Here is a 19,973-nt window from a genome sequence, read left to right as displayed (position 1 = left end):
CACTGCGCCTGGGGGAGAGCTGAGAGGGAGGGCAGGGGTGGGGAAAGTTTTGCCAGTTGCCAATGCCAGGGTTGGAGTTTGGTCAAAAAGATACAAACCCCAAGATAATTTTTAACAGAGTAAGGCAAACTAGACCGCAAAAAAGTCCTCAAATTAATTTTATTTCTGATTCCAGAGAGTGACCCATTGTATATACACACACACACATATATATACGTATATCTTTAGTAAAAAACCCAAACCCATAGCAGTCACTGTTTAAGCCTGAAGCCTTCACCTCCTGGATTATCTGAGTTAGGAGATGGAAGCAGTCGAGGTGCCCTCATATTAAAGGTATTTAGAAGGGCTGAGGGAAGGGGATGGGGGGCTGCTCCAATGTTTTTATTGAGGGCCGGGGCCTTTCCCTGAGGAAAGTGCAGTGATGGAGGCTGGGTGCTGCTCCATCAGGGGGGCACAACACACGCTTGCAGGGCGTGATGCTGGATTTGTGCCTGGGAGTCAGTGAGACGTGAAGAGTTGCCTGGCTGAGCTGAATAGCACACTGAACAGCACACGCCAGCTAAGAAAAGAAGCAATTAGAGAGATGGAAGAGGAGGAGTGATGGGAGGGGAAGGGGGAAGAAGGACGAGCAGCAGGAAGAAAAAGGGAGGCAGATTGATTTCACAGTTACTGGAATCTCTAACTACATCAGTCACATTTTCTTTCAGCAAATGTTCCAGCGTAAGGTTGTGGCTGAATCACATGGTTCATGGCAAGTTCAACTTCCATCATTCCTTTTCTCAGAAACCATCAACTTGGGACCGTTGCTGTGTGTCATGTCATCGTCCGCCCCCCCCGCAGCTTTTTTGGTTGGATGGCCTAAAAACACCTTGGGATGCTCCCTGGGAAGCACTGAGTGGGAAGAGGGTCTGCCTGCTTTTCTCTACAATCCCCACCGCAGGCTTCTTTTACCCCACTCAGAAGAGCATCCTGGGCCTGACAACATCCCATACAGAAACTCTTTTTCTCTGAGAGGCAAGTGAACAAGATCAGGAATGAGTGCCATGTGAGTGTAAGTCTGGTGGGGAGAAGGCAGAGATGCACTTTTCTCAGCTCATGGTTTGGTTCATCCAGCCCAGCACTTGAGTGATCCTGGTGTATACTCCATACTGATTTGGACGTGCGCATCCCATTCCCCAGCTGACTAAACCAGCCAGAAACCACCTGCCGCTGGGTTCCTTGCAGGCCAGCGGACCTCCAGAATCACCCTAGAGAAAAGGAAAGAAAAATGGGGTGATGGTGATCCACCAGCTTCTCCAGCTGGATGATTACATTGGCTTTCAGTCCTGCTGTATTCAGGTTCCTGTATCCCCTCAACTCACGCGTGGGACATCTGCAACATTCCTTGTACCTTAGGCAGATGTCAGAAACAGTCTGCAGTGCAAACATCTGACCCATTGTCGCATTCCTTCATCATGCAAATTCCTCCCCCTTAGCCAGGTCCCAAGAAGCTGACAGCTCTATTGTTTCCCTCTGCTCCATGTGGCATTTCCAAATACGTGGAGAGCAAGGAAGCTGGTGGAATTTAACCAGATACGTGGAGAGATGGGAGACAGAGGAATTCCTTGAGGTTGATAGTGATAAAGGAACAGACAGGTAACTGTGTGTGACAGATGTTAAAGAGGCTGAGGGATAGGAGACTGATGTAGACAAGTGACTTGAAAGTGGGAGGTAAAGAGTGGACAGTGGGCTGAAATGAGAAAAGGAGAAATTTAAGTGTATTTGGATCTTGTCTAAGGCAAGGATGCTGGGAAGAACTGTTGTTGGCCACTTTGATCAGCGAAAGCGCTGGGGGTCAGGCATTTTTATGGTCTTTTCACCTTCATTTCAGGCTATGGAGTGCATTTGGGAGACTTGGGACACACCCCACCTCAGGTAGTCAACCCTGATCCCACAACTCATCCATCACCTGGCAGGCGTCTTTCTTGCCCTTTTGGTACCCAGCACACAACATCCTGGGAGAAATCATGTAGCGATAGGCCTCACTGCAGATGTCCTGCTGGATGAGCTGCACGTCCACCTTCTGCAGAACATTACTGATGTGCCCTGAGGGGTAGAGTACCAAAAGTAGTTCAGGTGAGCAATGGTGGAACTTCCCAATGTTTACCGTGATCCCCCAGCCCATGCCCATCTCACTGCATGCAGAAAGCTGCCATCTGAATTTCTGTTCTGCTCTCCACTGGCATCACTGTCTCTGACTTTCAGCCGAGTACTTCACCTGCATGGAAGGAGTAACATTCCCCTTCAGTCCCTTTCCCTACAGGGATATGTTGTGGATACTTCAGCTTTGGCGACAAGGTGGATTCTGGTTTGGGGAAACCTCTGGGATGTGAGAGTTTTGGGCTTGCTTCTCACTGAAATGGGCGTTAAGCTCTTCCAGCTAAGCATACAAAGCAGGAATGTCCAGTTCTGGATAGACCCCTGAGTGTTTCCATTTAGGAAGCAGCTGGAGCAAGGGTGTGAGTGAGTGAAGGAGTGAAACCGAATGAGGTTTCAAGGCACTCAACAGGTAACTTTGGCCAACCTGTGACCCAAAATCAAAGGGGGTGAAGGAGGTATAATGCTTTGGGGTGAACAGAAGCCTATTTTGCCCACCTCACATCTGAAGCTGTTTCTGCCTTGGCTTTGCTACCGTAGGCCACCAGCAAAGACCTTGCACCTACCGCCTTCCTTGAGGGCTCCCCAGCCAGTGATCCAGCAATGAAGACCAGGCTCAAAGAGGTGAGAAGGAGCAGGCAAGCAGATGGGCTGGATTAAGGGTGAGATGATCACAGGATGGTCCAGCTGGAGCAGGGCCACATCATAATCGTGGCTGTCCTCCTCGTAATAAGGGTGGAGGAAGAGGCGGATAACCTTGAAGGACACCTCTGTGTGGCTGGTGGCATTCTGCAAATATTTGCCCAAGTAAACGGTCCATATGGAGGCGGAGGCCAGTCTGTAGGATGCAGCAGAGAAGGTAACTCATCACATGAACAGAGAAGGATGGGCAGAGCCTGGCTGTTTCTGTCACAGCCTTTTGAGCAGTCTCTGATACGGATGATCATCTCCCTCAGAGGGGCCTCTATTTTTATCTGGCTACTGATTTCAAGAAACTAGGCGGGACATCTCTGATGCCTTGACATGCCTGCACAGAGGGAACAACTTTGGGCAGACACTCATACACACAGGCAACTTGCTCATATTTGCTTATTTGCTAAGATTTGCTTATTTTCCTTAGCAAAGCAGGCTAAAAGGTGTATGTAGGTTAGGCCAGCAAGTGAGGTCTATGATAGGGCAGAGCATAAGAGCTGAGCTGGTGAAGCAAAGCTGCAAGGAGAAGGAGACATGGAGAAGGGGAGCAAGATCTGAGAAATTTCTAAGAGGGAGTGAAGTGAGAAGAGCTTAGAGGTGAGAGTGTTAAAAGGCATGACAGCCCTTTACAGAAACAGAGGCGAAAGCCTAACAAGGTGACATCTTTGAGAACAGAACAGCTAAGAGCTAACAGCCAAGGGACACCCTGTCTCCAGCAGGAGGGTGAGGAGCAGAGGGGAACTTGCCCTTGCAAGAGCAGGAGGAAACAAGAAAAGGGCTGGTTTTAGACTCAGACTCCTGTCCACCTTTTGCCTTACAGGTGCTGTTTTCTCCCACACTGCCCCTCTGGGTGCAAAAATCTCCCTGGTTTGGTTTGACCATCTCTCTTGATCCAAATTCCCCTTCAGGACTCACCTCCATCCTATTGCCTGCACAGGCTGCTGCCCATAGCACAGCCCGCCCAAGGCTGCTGCTGTTCTTCTGCTCCTCTTTTTCAACCCTACTTCTTCTCTCCCACACCACTAAATTCTCTCCCTGCCAGGCACACACATATGCCATCTAACAGGGCTGTGCTATCTCCATCCATCCTGCATTGGGACACTCCAAAATGGCTAAATTCTGCCCGCATGGACCAATGGAAAAGCCTGCTCCCAGTGCTGGTGGGCTTCCTTGCAGGGTCGTAGGACCCAGGTAGGAGCAGGGTGAGGTGATGAGCGTAACTGCAAAGCAACCCCAGTCCTTCCAAGGCTGGTGTCACCATGCTGAGGGTGACCAGCAGCTCCTCTCCCCTAAGCTCACATAGCATCAGGAGGGAAGGGTGGCCGTGGAAGTCCAGCACTGCCCCTTTTTCCCTGCATGCACACCCAAATACTTGTATCCATATCCCTTTCTCCAGCTCCAAGCCATGGAGAAGCATGGCACGGGTGCCAGATGAGGGGTGCGGCTGTCCTGGGACATTTTCACAAGCCAGATGACTCTCCCATCATGCATGACATGGAACGCGATGCAAATCCTTCAGTCCAGCACCGTCCCCTCTCCATTTACCTCTCATCCTGGAAGCAGTGCGCGGCTGAGACCACCCAGCGGTCAGCAATAAGTGTTCCCCCACAAATGTGGCGTCCCCGAACTTGCAGGCTGGCCTGCCACGGCCATTCCCCTTCCACAGAATTCGCACCACCCACGATCCTGCTGAGAGGGGCTTGCAGACCACACTCTGAGGACAAGACACAGCAGGTACTTCAGGGGAGGAAGGGAATGTGATATTCTGTGCCTGCCCTTCCTTTCCTACTTAATCGACTGAAGAGTTTCACCGCTAATCCCTTGCCTTCCCCAGCCAGCAGATGCTTTATGGACCGTCCAGGACAGGTCTAGTGAGCGCTCCCTTGCAGTGTGTGGCCCCACTGATGCCTGCACAGCCTTATCCCACCTCCAGCTCCAGCCTGGGGATGCCTTTGGGGCAGCACGCTGTCTGTTCTCCTGTCAGGGAACCCTGGCAGTCGTTCCCTTTCACTGCTCACTGAGGCTCCAGAAAAACCAAGCAGGGAAATCAAAGCAGAAGCTCTCTCCCTGCCAGTGACCATGCAGTCATGGGTGATTTCCCTGGCTGGAGCCTTGTAGGATGGCATTATTTCACAAAAGCCAGCATAGTGGTCCAACAGGCAGCCCGTGGGTAGGACCTGGCCTGTGAGACATGTCTATCTGGCTTGATGCCTCTGCCTGAAGGAGATGGGGAGCAGCTGGCCAAAGAGCAAATGCCTGCTCACAGCTCAGCACGGAGAGCTGGCTCCTTGCTGCTGCCGCTGCCAATGCAGGATGGAGCAGTGGCCCTGCTGCCGTGGGGCTGGGGTGGGGAGAAGGTGGTGGAACAAGGGAGGGTGGGCGCTTATGCTGGGGTGGTGGGGGGAAAAAGGGGTGACTTGCAGCTACGTGCCATCCTGAACCTGCCTGGCTGACGTGCAAGTGAGCATTTTCTCACCACAGTGCTTCTCGTCGGACAGGTCCTTGCAGTCTGCAGCGGTGTCGCACAGGGGGTTTGGTTTCTTCACGCAGGTCCCATCTTCACAGCGGTAGGTGAAAGGACCGCAGGGGACCCCTGCGAAGAGGGAGAGGAGCTGAGGCTGAGGGAGGGCGGCAGGCTGTAGATGCAGCCTGAAGTCCTTTGAGTAGGGGGAAAAAGGCAACAGAGAGCTTGGGGGAACTCCATAAAGGATGACAGGGAATTTCCTGAGCAAACTTGGTCAGCTACAAACAGAGCAAACCTTGTGAGCAGGTCGGGCACGTGCCCTGACCTCACTAGAGGGAAGTACGCTACCGACAGCCTTGGCTCGAGTGTAGAAGGTGGTATTTGTCAGCCCAGCACTGTCTCCTCCTTACCTTCACTGCACTGCTCTTCATCGCTCCCGTTGATGCAGTCCAGCTGCTGGTTGCAGACCCTGCTGAACTCGATGCAAGTGCTGTCCTCGCGGCACTGGAACTTTGCAGGGCACACTGGGCAGGAGGGAAGCACCCGGGAATTAGGCACGCAAGACAAGGTGTAAGATGTGAGGTCAGGGTCCTAAGGGCATCAGTAGGCTCTGCAACCTCTTCCCCCCACCTCATAATGTGCACTCTGGTATAGTGCAGCTGTGTAGTCTTTGCCTGATCTACTTTGCAGGTATGTCTGCACCCTGTCTTACACTCTGCTGATGCTGACTTAACTTTCCTTGGCTTCTTGGCTTGGCCTCGGACCTGCCTCATCACTATGGACTTGTCTTGAGGCCACTGGACTCACCGGTTGACCCGGGTTCCCACCAGCAGACCTGGTCTGCTTGCCTTGTTCGGGCTCTGCAGGACTGCATCCTGACTGCTGAGGTCACTGTTCCTCCTGCCTTGCTGTCACCCTCAGCTCACGGGTCACCTTCCTCTACAGAGCGGCTGCTCCCCTTGCTCTCTGATAGCTGAGTCCCGAAAAACAACGGATTCCTCAATGTCCACGAGCTCTGGTAGCTGCCTAGGATGGAGGTGGTGCCTAAGGTGCCTCCCCATGACAGAGTTTGACTTCTGATTGTATGTTTTCATAGCAGGAACTTGTCCTGTGTTTGTGTGTATCTATGTGAAACACCAAACATGATGGGCCAGTACCTCCCAGGCGTTTTCTTACTGCAATGACTATAATTTCTTCAGTAATTAACATGGGGCTTCCAGGTGACTAAAGGCACATGTAGGTCTGAGGCAATGTGAACACTGATTTTAAAGACAGGGACTGTCCCATACAGACATGGAGTGAATAAGCAGAGATGCAACACTGGCAAGAGTATAAGAAAGGAAGGAAATCATGATGTTTCTATTTTCTTTTTTGAATATAATGGGATGTTTGAAAACAGTGAGAAACAAATACTTTTTTTGTTTAGTCTTGGTCTGTGTTAACCTGTGGAACTGAATGACACAGGATATCCCTGGGGCCAAGAAGCTAATAGGATTCAAGAAGGGATTAGATATTCGTAAGGACGCATTTGTATCCATGCCTGCATGAGGGAAACAAGCCATCCCTGATGTCAGACAGCTGGATGATGGGACAGAGCGCACCATCAGCAAGACTGCAGGCAATACAAACCCCAACCTCAGTGATCCTGTGAGAGCTCTCACATTTCCAGCACTGAATTAAAACTTTCTTGAGAAAGATTTCTCCTTCCTTTTACTTTAGACTTTTCTATACCTTCCTCTGAATCTTTCAGAACTGGTCACTATCTCCAGTGGTTCAGGGATCTTTCTGTCTGTGGAAAAACAGCTGTAAGGGACAACTAATGAAAAATTAGTGGTGGCACCGATGTGACAACCCCCCCCCCTCCCCGGGATAGGAGGATACATGAATTAGTTGTCATGCCTGAGCCTGAATAGAATAGAATAGAATGCCTATTTCTTTGAAAACAGGGCTTTGCAGGAGTCCTGGGATGCCGAGGATGGTGTCTGCATCAGCCCCAACTGCTGTTGGCATGAAGAACTGATGGCTGATGGAGGACTTAGATGCTCCCAAACTGGAGTGCAATATATGGGGGAGGATCTGTTACAGATCGTGTGTCGCAAATGGCCTGGGGGGGAGCGAGCGGGGCAGCAGGAGGGCCTGGGGGGGGTGGGCAGGGTGGGGGGACTGGGAGGGGGATGCTGGGTGGTATGGCAGCAGAGGGGGCTGTAGCCCAGGGCTGAGGTTGATTGTAGGGGGAAAGCGGGACGAGGTGGGGGACAGCCTGGGCAGGGGGGCTTCTTTCAGGCTGCCTGGAGCTCTTGGTGCACGGGTACTTGGGGGTTCTCCCAGGAAGACTGTGCTGTGCGCGGGAGCAAGAAGAGTCGCTGCTCCTTCCCGAGCAGGCTGAAGCCATACGGCAGTGGGATGAGGCTTTTAAGGATGCAGAGGTTTAAGCTCCTAGAAGGGAGGTACAAGGTTGTACCTAGGCCAACTGAATCCTCCCCAGCCCTTCCTACCCTTGGAGGAGGAAGGGGCTATGTCCTGCTGAGACCAGGGACCAGCGGGGAGAAGAAATCACTCACCACAATTTCTCTCATCCAGCCCATTGGGGCAATCTTTGATTCCGTCACAGGCCGGGACGCACAAGCCGTTCACGGAACACAGGAACTCCCCGGGACAGGCTGTGAAACCAACAGAGAGTAGTTAGTCCCCAGTGACTGGAAACCTCCTTGCAACAGAGCACTGTGGCTTGAAAGTAGAGCGTGGAGCTGCACACCTTCCTGACCACACGCGTGCTGCAGCAGCGTGCTGCTGGCATTTGCTGCGCTCCCCAAAATCTGGCACGTCATCTGCTCTGAACAAGGGCAAACAGAGCCAGGCTGTGCACCAGGGGAAGGGGGGCTTTTTCCCTGCTTCCCGTCATACCGATGGGCGAGAAGCCAGGACAACCGCCCTCCTGGTGTGCTATACCTCCGGTTTAGCACAGTTTCATGATTCTTGAATGCCGCGGGAAAGTTGAAACAGGTTCTTTGGAGTTGTTATTAAAACTTGGTGGGGGCCTTGAAGGGGTTGGTGTTAGACACGTGTTAGCAGGTGCATGTATTCAGGGACTGGTATGTGTTACGGGCACCCTTTAGGAAGGAGATGGAGAAACCTTGGAAAGACAGACTGTGGGTGTGCATTTGCATATGTGCGTTAGGTGTATGTGTGTGTGGTTTTATTTGTCTCTCACTTGCACGAATCCCAAGGTGAGCAGGAAACATCTCTCTGTAAGAGCTCTTATAATCTAAATAAAAGTCACTTCAAGCCGGAGATAGCCTCTCATTGAATTTCCAAGGCCAGTCCAGGATGTGGGCACGGGGGTGAGACTGCAGAGAACTCTCTGACCTTGGGTTTTGGCGCAAGGATGCTTTGGCAACGTGAGGCAGGGCCACATGTGCAGAAGCAGCTTCGCACGTAAGTGCCTCTTCTTTTTGGGCGATCGGTGGTGTGTGCGTCACTGATTTGTGAGCATGTGCCTGAAGGGCAGACTTTGGGCTCACGGGATATGTGTCTTGTGTTTCTCCTAACACAAGCCAAGTGCACAGGGGCTGCTGGTAGCTACCACCCCACTAAGGAGCAGGGAGTAGCCCAAACTTACGGTCAGATTGGTTGTACAGACTATAAGCCGCCTGTACACCAGGGCCAGTTAAGGAGATCTGTGAGGCGAAGGCGACGGTGATGTCAGCAGAGGACGTGACTGGGATCCGCTCAGCGTAGGCTTGGAGGGTCCGCAGACCACACAACCTGAGGAGCAAACACAGGCGGGATGTGTCGGGCAGGGAGAGAGGAGAAGACAATAAATTGGGACAAGGGTGCTCCGTGGGGATGGGGTGGGAAGGGAGCCACAGAGACTGGATTTAGGGGGGGAAGCCAGGAAGGCAAAATGCCTTCAGTATGGCATGAGAGCCAGAGTCCAGGGTCACCCTACTATATCTGGACATTTCCCACTTTCCGGGTAAGCGCTGAATTCAGGCCATGCAAAGTAATTCGGTTCTTATATTTATCTTCCCGAAGAAGCCATGTTGTAGAAACTGTGGCACTGACAGTTTAAGAGAGGAAGGCAGGGACAGAAAAAGTAGAAATCCTAAGCCAGGGGAACATAGCTTCTGGATCAGACCCTTCAGAGGAAAAGAAGTTACCCCCCCAGGAGCAGGGGAGAGGAAGTTAATGAGACGGGCTGGGGGAAGTTTTGGAGGGCAAGGGGGAATTTTGCAGTAAGTGGAAGGAAAAACAAAAGCCATAGGTCCATTCATCTTGGAGCCTGCTTTGAGGAGATGGGAGCGCAGCAGCTCTTGGTCCTTTGCACCTGAGCGGTGGTGGGCAGCAGCCCCAGCTACGTAGGGATGCTAATTTTGGGAAGTCTTGCAGGGGGAAGTGGCTGTAGTCAAAGCAGGAGGATATGGAGCTAGGCGGAAGATCTGTATGGAGGTGGATGCAAGGCAATGGCACACACAGATAATATTGCAGAGGTGGTGACAGGCAGATTTGCAAACACAGGAGACGTGGGAGGACACCAAGGTTACACACACAGGAGAAAACTAGGAAGCCTGATGCAAACAGCAAGACAGAGAAGGCAGGCTGGTAGCTCAAAGCGAATCTGTAAGAAGTGTGCTCACTGAGGAGCCTGTGAACAAGAGAGGCTGAAAAAGAAGTAGAAAAGCAAGAGTCACTGAGCGTAGCTTCCTCAGACCTGGTGGCTGAAGTGAGCAGGGAACCTGCAGGGGTTTAATCCCAGTTTAATCCCAGGTGGAAAGTGAGAGGCAGAAACCAGGACCCCAGCACACACCTTCTGTTCTGAATTATCCACTGGCCTTGGGTACAGGGCAGGTCATGCTTCTGTCTGCTGAGCGCGTAGGCGTCGAACCACAGGGTGACCCCGTAGTCCAGGGATGGGACCTGCAGGCGAGGGGGTCCAGAGCAGAGTGTAGATGGCTCCTATGAGTGCTGCAGCCCACTCCGTGTGACAGAAATGAGCAGGGTAGATGTGAAGCGGGGAGCTGCCAATTCACACTTTGCAGACCAGAAGGAAGCACCCTCTAAACCGGGGCCATGCCGCAGCCCGGGGTGACTCTGCTGCTGGTCTCAAAGCATGGTAATTCCTAGCAATTTCTCGCAACCTGGTTCTGCCTTGAAGAACTCCTCTGGAGACCAGATTTCAGATTCCTCCCCAGCTATGGCATCTCTGTGCCGGCATGCAATATTAGACTCCTTCCCCTTCAGAAACATGCATTATGTGGAGGCTAGGCAGGCTGGCACCCTCTTCTTGCTTCTCATGATGATCTGACTGAGAGTACTGGCTGTAACCCACCCTAATGTGGGGAGTGCGGGATGGTTTTCAGGGATGGGGTGGATGCTCTTGTGGGAGCTGGGTCTTACCGTCATGTGCCAGGTACACTGCGTGTTGGGTGAGTAGTAACTGGGGTAGTGTGGCGTGCCGATCTTCCCCTGCAGCTCCAGGCCCTCCCGCAGAGTTATATTCACTTCGCAGGCTGTAAAGACAGACATTCAAAGCCCTGCTACCTGCCAGCTCAACCTCAGCCTGGGGATGCCATGTACTCATCCCATTGTAGGAGGGGAGAGAAGGGCCTCTAAGGTCTGATGCTAAAGGTGACTGGGATGTCCCACCATCCCCCTTCAAGGGGCCATTTCTACCTGGCAAGACGTTTAGCCTCCTCTTCTTGTCCAGAGAAGGGTAATAGTAATGTATATTGCTGCTTTAGACTCTTATAATGAATTAACATTTATCTGCAAGTGCATCTAGACAATGATGCCCAGGCCACAACTGGTCTGTCCGTGCATGAGAGCTTGGCCTTGTCTTAAAGTATCATGATCACTCAGGCTCCGCTTGCCAGACCCTGGGCTGTAAAGCCTCGAGCCAGATGCTCATGTATGAGTCCAGGTGAGGGAGCAACATCTAACCTGCTTTTTACTGACCACCTCTGCCCTTGCAATCTAGAGTGAATTCAGCTCCTAATGGGGATGGAGCACCTCTGTGATGTTGTAGGAAAGAACCTGTCTCCTTCCTACATCTATGGCTGCCCTCCTCCAGCCTTCCTCACCTTCGAGGGGCACCACTTGTGCTGAGAGGATGAAGGGGTCATAGTAGCTGTACATGGCTTTCTTCCACACAATGGACATGACAGGGCCAGATGAAAGGACCTCCACAACGGGCTCCTGCCGGCTGCAGCCATAGATCCTCGGGGGGAGAGATAAAAAGATGGGGGTGAAGCGAGCAACAAACAAACGAAAGAGAAGAACGAGAAAGAGAGACAATGGAGGTCTGTGTTATCCACAGCACACGCCTGCTGCGAGGCACTAACTGAATCAAAGAAAGGGCCAGCAGAGAGACAGCTCGTGCTGCTGTAATCTCTCAGACTGCACGGCTGGCTGTATGATATCCCACATCAGTGACTTCAGCTGATCGGCAAGAGGCAGGTTCTGCATCAAAGAGAATTTCCTCTGATGTAGTCTAACACCTTCCCCTGCTGTGGCGTGCCGTGCCATCCTGCCCGGCTTCCCCGCCGTGCTCGTCTTGCTCAGAAGCTACCTACGAGGTGATGAGGTGTTTCTCCAGGGGCCCGGCTGCGTCGTACATAGCCAGGCGGTCCCTGCAGTCCGGGAGAGTCCACTCCAGGCGTAGCTTGATCATGTAGCCCTTCAGTCCATGGAGGTGCCAAAGACAACTGGAGGCCAAGTAGTCAGGGCCCTCCAGCCTTAGGACATCATCCTCCTGGACATAGCTGTACCTGTAGCAACCTGAATCCAGGGGAAAGATAAAGGGATTTAAACCTCAGGGTGATGTAAATGGAAGCAAAGGGGGGGGCTTAGGGGTGGTTGTAAGAGAAATGAAGATAAGGGATTGTCACTTGGGATATCAGTGTGAGCCCTATTTCAGAGTAAGGCTGACTCATCCCAGTAATCTCAGTTTACTTTTATATATGTTGTTGTGGCACCAGTCCCCTCATACCGTTGCCTCGGTTTCTCTCTATAAGAACTGTCTTCTCTTCCTTGATTAAACTCATACTACCTCAGGCTTTAAATATCAGCACAGTTATCTTCCACTGGCTTTATTTTCTTTTTCACCTCTTTCTCCTCTCAACCCCATATCCTTCCTGGCTTTACATCTCCCTTGTCTGATTTCCAGGTTTCAGCAGGCTTCCAGACCAGGATTTTTGAGTAAAAGTCAGCTTAGAGATGAGTTTCTAACAGCATATCTAGTGCAAGCTGCCAACCACGGCACTTACAACACTGCCTGAAATTACTAAAAGCATCTTCAAACATCGCTAAGACAACAGACTCCTAAATGACTGACAGCACACCCAGTGCAGAGCTACAGAGCAAAACCCCCTCCCCACTCAGCAGAATTTCATGGGGCCTGGAATTAGCACTGTTGCAGCAGTACACCAAGCTATTTGACATGACTCATTAGGACAGGGATATGATAAGGTGGCTGCACTGCCCCTGGGAGCCAGTATCTCTGCATAGTGGTGCGCTACTGGGGCAGAGGTGTCAGGATGCTCAGAGCAGTCCAGCACATAGCTGTGTCATGGAGTTTGGGTCTGACCAAGCAGCGGCACTGGTGCTGCCTTGCTACTGTTCTCATCTCCCCTTCCCAGGATTTACAACTCCAGGAAGCCAACAAGCTTTCTGTCCCCTGTAAAAATCCCTCCCGTAAAGTCACGAACTCAAAAGGAAAGGAAAAGATAGCCTACCCAGAGTGGATTTCAGCACTACTATGTCTTTCACACTGGATTCTGTTAGAAAGAAAATATATAAAGGAAGATAAACAAAAAGATAAACTGGTAGTATCTGAATGCTAGCTTGGCAGGTGATGACTCCTTTCCTTCTTCTGTGAATGGCTCACTCACAACTTCAGCATGGGGCATCCTCCAGGTACCTCTCTGTTTGCTCTCAGGGACTTGTTTCAGTCATGCCTTCCCCACCCCATCTCTCTGGGAAATCTCTCTGGCCTCTGCCCCAAATGCAACAGCCCCAGTTCATGCTTTCCAGCCCACCATGGGCTTCTCTGCCTTTTTTGCTTGCCTGTTTTTGTGTGCTATTCCAGGACCTCTTCCTCTTCCCAGGCAACCAACCTCCTCCTCTGTCAGCCACATCACAGGGCACAACCTCATTTCCCAGAGCCTTTGCCATCTGCTCACCCCTCCCCTGTTCTCCCAGTTTAAATAACCCTCACCAAAAAAGTATAGGAGGTACTGAGGATGGGCAAGGAGATCTCTTTTGATGACCACTGGTTGATGAGCTACTCAACATCCTTATAGAGTCCACCTCTGGAGAAGGGAGATGGAGAGAAAGCCACCAGCAAGGACTACAAATCTGTGCAAAACAGAGTCACAGATTGGACAACACTTATAGGAGAGCTGGGCTTTGCTCCAGCCTCCCAGCTGAACTGGAAGTGGCCAGAGATCAGGTGCTACTGGGAATAACTGGCAAAATAAAAGGCACCATGAGGTCAGTTGGGTGTGAGAATTGCTGTTGGGGGCTTGCCTGGGTCAGGGCTTTGGTCTTTTGTAGCTCCTAAGCAAAGCTTGCAATGCTGTGGGGAGAGCTGAGCAGTTTTGTCATGGCAAAAACAGATGTTATGGAAAAGATGATCCTGCAGGCATAAGGCAGGCTCCTAGAGGAGCTCATGTGCTGTAGGGAAGGACGTATGCTGAGCTGATATTAAGTACTCTTTTATCCGAAGGTAATAAAACTGAGTTCCTGTATGGAAAAGGAAATCCTGAAACTCTTTGGGGCAAAGGGGAAGCTAGTGTCCTGGGGTGAGTGTAGGTGTTAGTAAAAATAAAGCATTGGCGAGATTGGAGAGGTTCCTGCGCTAGTCAGTGGTTTACAGCTCTGTGTCTTAAGGCAGGCTGCAGCGAGACTTCATGTTTAGAGCTAAGGAGGTCAGCAAATGAGTCTGTCAGAAAGCAATGAAGTGCTAACGACTTGCTATTAGCTAGCTATTTTTTCACTCCAATTTTACAGAGCAAATGATGCCAGAGGTTAAGTCACTGGCTTGAGGTCACCCTGGCCCAGCAGTGTAAGAGGTTTCTGGCTTTTGCCTTAGTTGCTAGACTGTGCTTCTGACTGCAGAGGGAGGCGGAAAGGACTAGGGAAAGCAGAAGGAGCTGGAGAAGCTACAACTGGTGTGTTAATTCCAAAATAGAAAGAAGTGTGATATGCTGAAATGAATAAAAGATTGAAACAGATGTGAAGGGAATAAGAGGGAACTGGGAACAGCTAGAAGAATGGCACCATCATTTTTGTTTGTTTATGAGTTACATTATGAAGTGAGTCAATAAAGGGAAAATGCTAGATGGGCCAACTTCGAAGCATTTAGCATATTATCTTATGATATCTTTCTTAAGAAATTTAATTCAAATTGGCTGAGCATAAGGTCTGGTATGCTGGAAATAAATCATAAACAGAAGTTAGTGACTAATAGTAACTGCAGGAGGAGATGTCTTCAGGAGATGCTATTGCAGCTTCAGAATAAGATCTTAACATGATGGTCTGGATGAGGGAGTGAAAATAATTTTGAGGGAATCAAATTTTCTTTGGGGACACCAACAAAATGACCCCCAAAACAAAACAGCTAAGATGTGGAGGGAAGGGTTAAAAAAAATATGGGTGGTATATATTAAAGTAAGATTCACCTTAGAAAAATGCAAGATAACATGTCTGGGGAAAAAAACTTGGAGATGTCACATTTCCTAGGAAGAAGAAACTTGGAAATGAGAGTCCCAAGGGGAGAGAAGAAACACAACGTATTTAAAACCTGTGAGGTTTGGGGCTCTGTAAGAGGGATCAGATCAGTCTGAGAAGTTAAGTCTCATTATAAAGACCAAATACAAATTCCATTGGACTTGGACACATTGAATATAGCCACATTCCTAGTCCTTTATCTAACCTATTTTAGAGCAGTTCTGTAGGGGTGGCTTTTTAAACAGGCTGTGATCTTCACTGTGGGCAACAATAAATAATCCTCAAAATTGTATGTCAAGATCAGAAGTGGCAACAATGCTTTGTCTCAGAGGAAGACTAGTGGTGAAAGTAGCCTGGAATAATCTCCCAAAGGGAAGTAGGAAACCTAATTGCTTGCTATTTTTGAGCTGAGCTGATCAAAGTCATGACCTGTGTAAGATCTTAGTCCACCGAAGCCAAAGCTGATGGGAGAAGGAGAAAAAAAAAAAAAGTTACCTGCTGGTCATTGGCAGCTGCATCTCCAATAATCTTTAATCCTTCAAAGGAAGGATGTTTGGTTTTTTTTTTATCAGACTGCAGTTATCCTCTATCAGAAAGAAATATGTGTAGTTGTACCTCCTGATCCTCACTTTTTCCTTATCCTCTTCAGGTTTCCCCTGTCCCCTTCAGTGGTGACTTCTGGCCTTTTCTCCTAACCTCCCTTCAGCACCTTATAAATCTTGGAGCATTTCTAACTGCTCAGGCCACAGCTGAGCAGCCGGTACTTACCCAGAAGAACCAACGAGTCTGGGTTGACCCTGTACTCCATCTGGTAGGACAGGCTGCCCGAGTTGTTGAAACTGGTGGAGAGCTCTTGGTGGAGCATTGCGTTTACCCTCTCAGCAGTCACCTCCTTCTGCTGACTCTCAGGGATTTGGAGGGCAAACCAGAAGAAGAAGGTCAGAGCTCCCTCCCTAACAGAGAAACAGCATGTTAAATATCTTCTCTCTTCCTCTCCAGGATCACTGGGGAGTCAAACCACAGAGATTAACCCCCCCGCTGTTTCTCCACAGAACAGACATATCTCTGTGGACTTTCCAGCTCACGGCTGTGACCCAGAGGAACCACTCCAAGTGGGGTAAGAGAGCTGCTACGTCCATGGTGCTAGTTAATGCTCAGTCCTTTTGGGGGAGGAAGCCATTTTATGCCATCTGGCTTTAGTGATGACCATATGTGGTCAAATTAATGTGATAATTAATCAAGACTGGTCTAATGAGTAGTCTCATTTCAGGTAGAAATGACCTTTGGTTACTACTGACCAGGGGTTGAAAAGAAACACTCAAGACTTCATTGTCTCACCTCCCAGTGGTGACAAGTGGATGATTTATGACTCAGTACCTTACCACAAGCCATTAATGCTGGGCAGGCTCAAGCTGCAGGAGACAGTGACTGGGAAAGCTCTGTTCAACCAGCTGGCAGAGAAAATTGGCTGGGGGAGGGGGAAGAGATGTTGAAACAAACCTTTGTTCGGTAAAAGGCTAGAGGAAGAATTGCAAGAGAAACTTTTCTTTCCCCAGTTGAAAATGGAGTTACATCAAAATTGGATTTTTTCTTAGCTGAAGGACAAATTTAGGGGTGTAGTTTTCCATGGAAAAAAATCAGAAGCAAATGTATATGTCAGTTTGGAAGTTATTCCTGCTTTCTTGATCTACTGTGATGACCTGCAAAGCTGTAGTCCCACATCTGTCCCATTCCACTGTTACCCTTTTCCCAGGTGGATCATGCTTCTTGGCTGGAATACCTTTTCCACAGTGCATTCTGGCCTCTCCCTTCTGGTGCCTAGAATCAGGCTATAAAATGACTTTCTTGAATTAGACAAATTAATTTCCAGCTGCCTAGTTTCTAGTGAGAATGCCAAGCCCAGGGGTGGTTTTTTTTTCAGTTCTTCCCAGTGAATTTTTTTCCTCTCTTGAACTTTTGCCCCTCTGAAAAATTTCTCAGTTTTGGCTTTTTCATCATGAAATTGGATGAACATCAGAATATCCCCAGCTCTGTCATGCTGGAACCATTCTGCATCTGGACTGCCCAGCCTAGCTTAGAGCTCATGGTGGGGACTGCAGCAGCTTGTCATGGCCAGATTTCAGTGAAACCAGAGTACAATTGACTGGAAGCTTTCACACACGAACAAGCAAATATGCTGTGGGTGCTACTCACCCAAAGGCATACACTGTGCTCGAGTTGTAATATCGACCCAGCTCTGTGGCACGAATCAGTTCCTTCAGCTGCAACGAGAATGTCGTCGGATAACTATAGTGCAATGTTACAGTGGCAAAGGACCTATGGCCAACCCTATGTTTCATCCCTCTTGCTATACAGACCCACCAAGTCTGTCACTTGGATGCGGGTACCTGACCCCTTCCTCTTTTTACTCACTGAACTGCCTCAGGGCCAGCTCTGGTCATGAAATTGCCCTCACCATCTTCTGGAGCTTAGCTGACTCCAGCCAGAAGGCTCTGGACTCCACCTGCCCAAGGTCTGGGGAATACTGGCGATTGAGGACCTGGAGGCTGCCACAATAAAACCGCAGGATGGCCGGTTCCAGGTGCCATGGTCTGTAGTCTGCCAACAGAAGACATTACTGAATTACCTTGCTGATATGTTGGAGAGAGGGGTTTGCCTTTATGTACGAGCATGTAAAGATCACCCAGAGTCACTAACGCGCTTTGGGCTTGGACTACACCCCATCCACCTCCTCCGTGGGGAGAAAACTTGTTGAATTTTTACCTAGGAAATACCAGGTTGCTGCAGCAGCTCCAGCCAGCAAAAGAAAGGCTATCCCAAGGGGCACATAGCGGAGGCAATCACGTGAGTTAGTCTCCGATCCGTCCTTTGAGAGGGAGTTGGCGTCTTCTTCTTGTTCCTCGGCCTCCATCAGGGGCATCTAGTGACACAGCACACCATGGTCAGGCTGGGTTTTCCGCATCCCTTTACAGCTGTCTCTGGAGGTGCTCTGCCATCTCTGTGCTCCTCTCCCAAGATCTATAGCCCCAAGAGATCTGCGTGCTAACCACCAAAGACTTTGCTCAGTGCGAATGCGAGTAAAACTCCTGACTCAGTGGGAGACAGGCTTCCAGGACACCGTCCTGTCTACGCCTCCTGGTAATCCCTCAATTTTCAAAGGCATTCCCTGGGTTTTGCTTCTGCCAAAACCACAAATGAGTACAATAATGAATTTTTCCGGAGACAAAAGTGTTGTCCTCCCAGGTTGGGAATGGTTTTAAAGCTGGTATTTTATTGACCTAGAAATCAATGCAAAAGAAAATCCATGACCTCAAATGCACACAGAAGTTGCACAAAACAGCCACAACCTGGGAGCCTGAAGTTGCACTTTGCCTGCTGTGCCATTTTGCTCTCGATTCCTAAAAGTAAGCAAACCTTGCCATTCCCACCAGACCCAGGGCTAAGCCCATGCTGGCACTGACTCACTAGCTGAGCTAGTGAGGAGAAAGTATAACCTGAATAACGTTCAGCCCTCTACCACGCTCCGCTTGTGCCAGGGGACACCTTCTGTCTGTCTTTGCCCCTTGTCTCACCCAGGCTGCTTCTTTTGCTTCCTCCTGACTGCTCCCCTTCCATCAGTCCCAGACTCTGAGCATAAGAAACGCCATCACCCAAGAAAACCGTGTTAATCTTGGTTATCTCACCCACCTTCCTTCTCCTTTCCTCTGCCACCCCCCAGTGCATGGCTGCCCCCAAACTTTCTGTGTTTCTGGGGCTGGAGAGGAAAGGGATGTGAACATGTCCACGTGAGAGGGCACAGAGGTCTTGGGGAATGCCCGTGCCCTGTCTACGTGTCTGTGAGTCGTCTCGGTGCCCAGTGGTGCGTGGGGGCATGAGTGCATGGGAGGGATTTGCTGCAGATGTGGGAAGAGGTGTTTGGCCTCATGCACATTTTAGCCTGCGTGGATACCATGGAGCGTTCAACATGACAGGGTTGAGTGGGCTTCTCTGTCTCCTTGCTTTCCCCCCAGTTACTCAGCTCCAAGCCCTCCAGGCTGCCTTGCAACACGGAAACACACTTGCAGAACGTAACTGCCAGGTAACTCACCCTGGAACATTAAACCCAGCTTGGTGAACATCAGCACTTGGACAATCGGCCGCACATCTGCTGGCTCTAACGCAGAGACGCCCGCGCTACAAACAGGCCCAGCGCGGGCTGCCCTCCCTTGCTTCTCGTGGGTCACCTTTCCGTGCAACCCCTGGGGAGCATCTCCTCCCCAGTGAACCAGCTGGGGCGGTCCGGGAGAGCGAGGGCGCTTCTCCGCTATCGCAGCATCCCTTCAGAAACAGCAGGCGCAAGCAAAGAACCGCAGACGGAGGGGCGGAGGGAGGAGGGCAGGAAGCAGCAGCAGCAGCAGAGTCTCTTTGTTAGAAGATTTGATGGTAGGCACCGGGGTTTCCCCCAGAGCTGCAGACCTACCTTTGAAGCCTGCTGCCGCCCGTAAAGCCTGGCCCACACTCCCTACGCAAGCCAGCTCACGCACGCATGGAGGCGGGGGAGAGAGGAGAACATCTATTTACCCGAGCTCAAAGTCTCCTCAGCGATCAATAACCTGATGCCATGTCCCTTCAGCTCGGCCTTTGTCCTGCCGCGATGGGTCAGCGCACCCCGGACAGCGGCTTTTTTTCTCTTCTGAAACGGAGGTTTCGGAGGCTTGCAGGGGGGAGAAGATCTGCAGGTTGAGCAGGGGGAGCCTGGAAGGAGTCAGGGTAGGAGCACCTCCAGCTGTGCAGAGAAGAACAGCGCAGGAGGCTGGTGCAGATAGCTCACGTTGTCCTCCTCAGGGGACAGGGAGTTGCTGAGCAACTGCTGTATTTCTTAGCTACCCTCCTTGGTCCCATTGAAGGGAGAGGCAAAACGCAGGGTATGGGCTCCCCAGCACAGGGATGGAGCAGGTGCTGGCTGGCAGGT

General features: G+C 50.6%; 1 protein-coding gene across 1 annotated transcript; it reads right to left on the bottom strand.

The window, feature by feature from the left end:
* Nucleotides 1-1,051: 1,051 nt before the first annotated feature.
* TMPRSS6 (transmembrane serine protease 6) lies at nt 1,052-19,793 on the bottom strand. Its single transcript, XM_075050883.1, has 18 exons — nt 19,583-19,793; nt 17,786-17,942; nt 17,478-17,620; nt 17,216-17,283; nt 15,791-15,975; nt 13,027-13,068; nt 11,866-12,070; nt 11,374-11,510; nt 10,691-10,803; nt 10,101-10,210; nt 8,913-9,058; nt 7,855-7,953; nt 5,704-5,817; nt 5,306-5,422; nt 4,375-4,543; nt 2,703-2,974; nt 1,949-2,085; nt 1,052-1,247 (listed from the first exon to the last, which is right to left on the bottom strand). The coding sequence occupies exons 2-18, from the start codon at nt 17,940-17,942 to the stop codon at nt 1,089-1,091; spliced, it is 2,373 nt and encodes a 790-aa protein (XP_074906984.1). The 5' UTR covers nt 19,583-19,793; the 3' UTR covers nt 1,052-1,088.
* Between the last annotated feature and the right edge of the window lie 180 nt (nt 19,794-19,973).

The sequence above is a fragment of the Buteo buteo genome, chromosome 19, assembly GCF_964188355.1.
Source record: "Buteo buteo chromosome 19, bButBut1.hap1.1, whole genome shotgun sequence".
NCBI classification, from domain to species: domain Eukaryota; kingdom Metazoa; phylum Chordata; class Aves; order Accipitriformes; family Accipitridae; genus Buteo; species Buteo buteo.
Note: the sequence above shows the minus strand (reverse complement) of the source record. Positions and strands in the feature narration are given on the sequence as shown.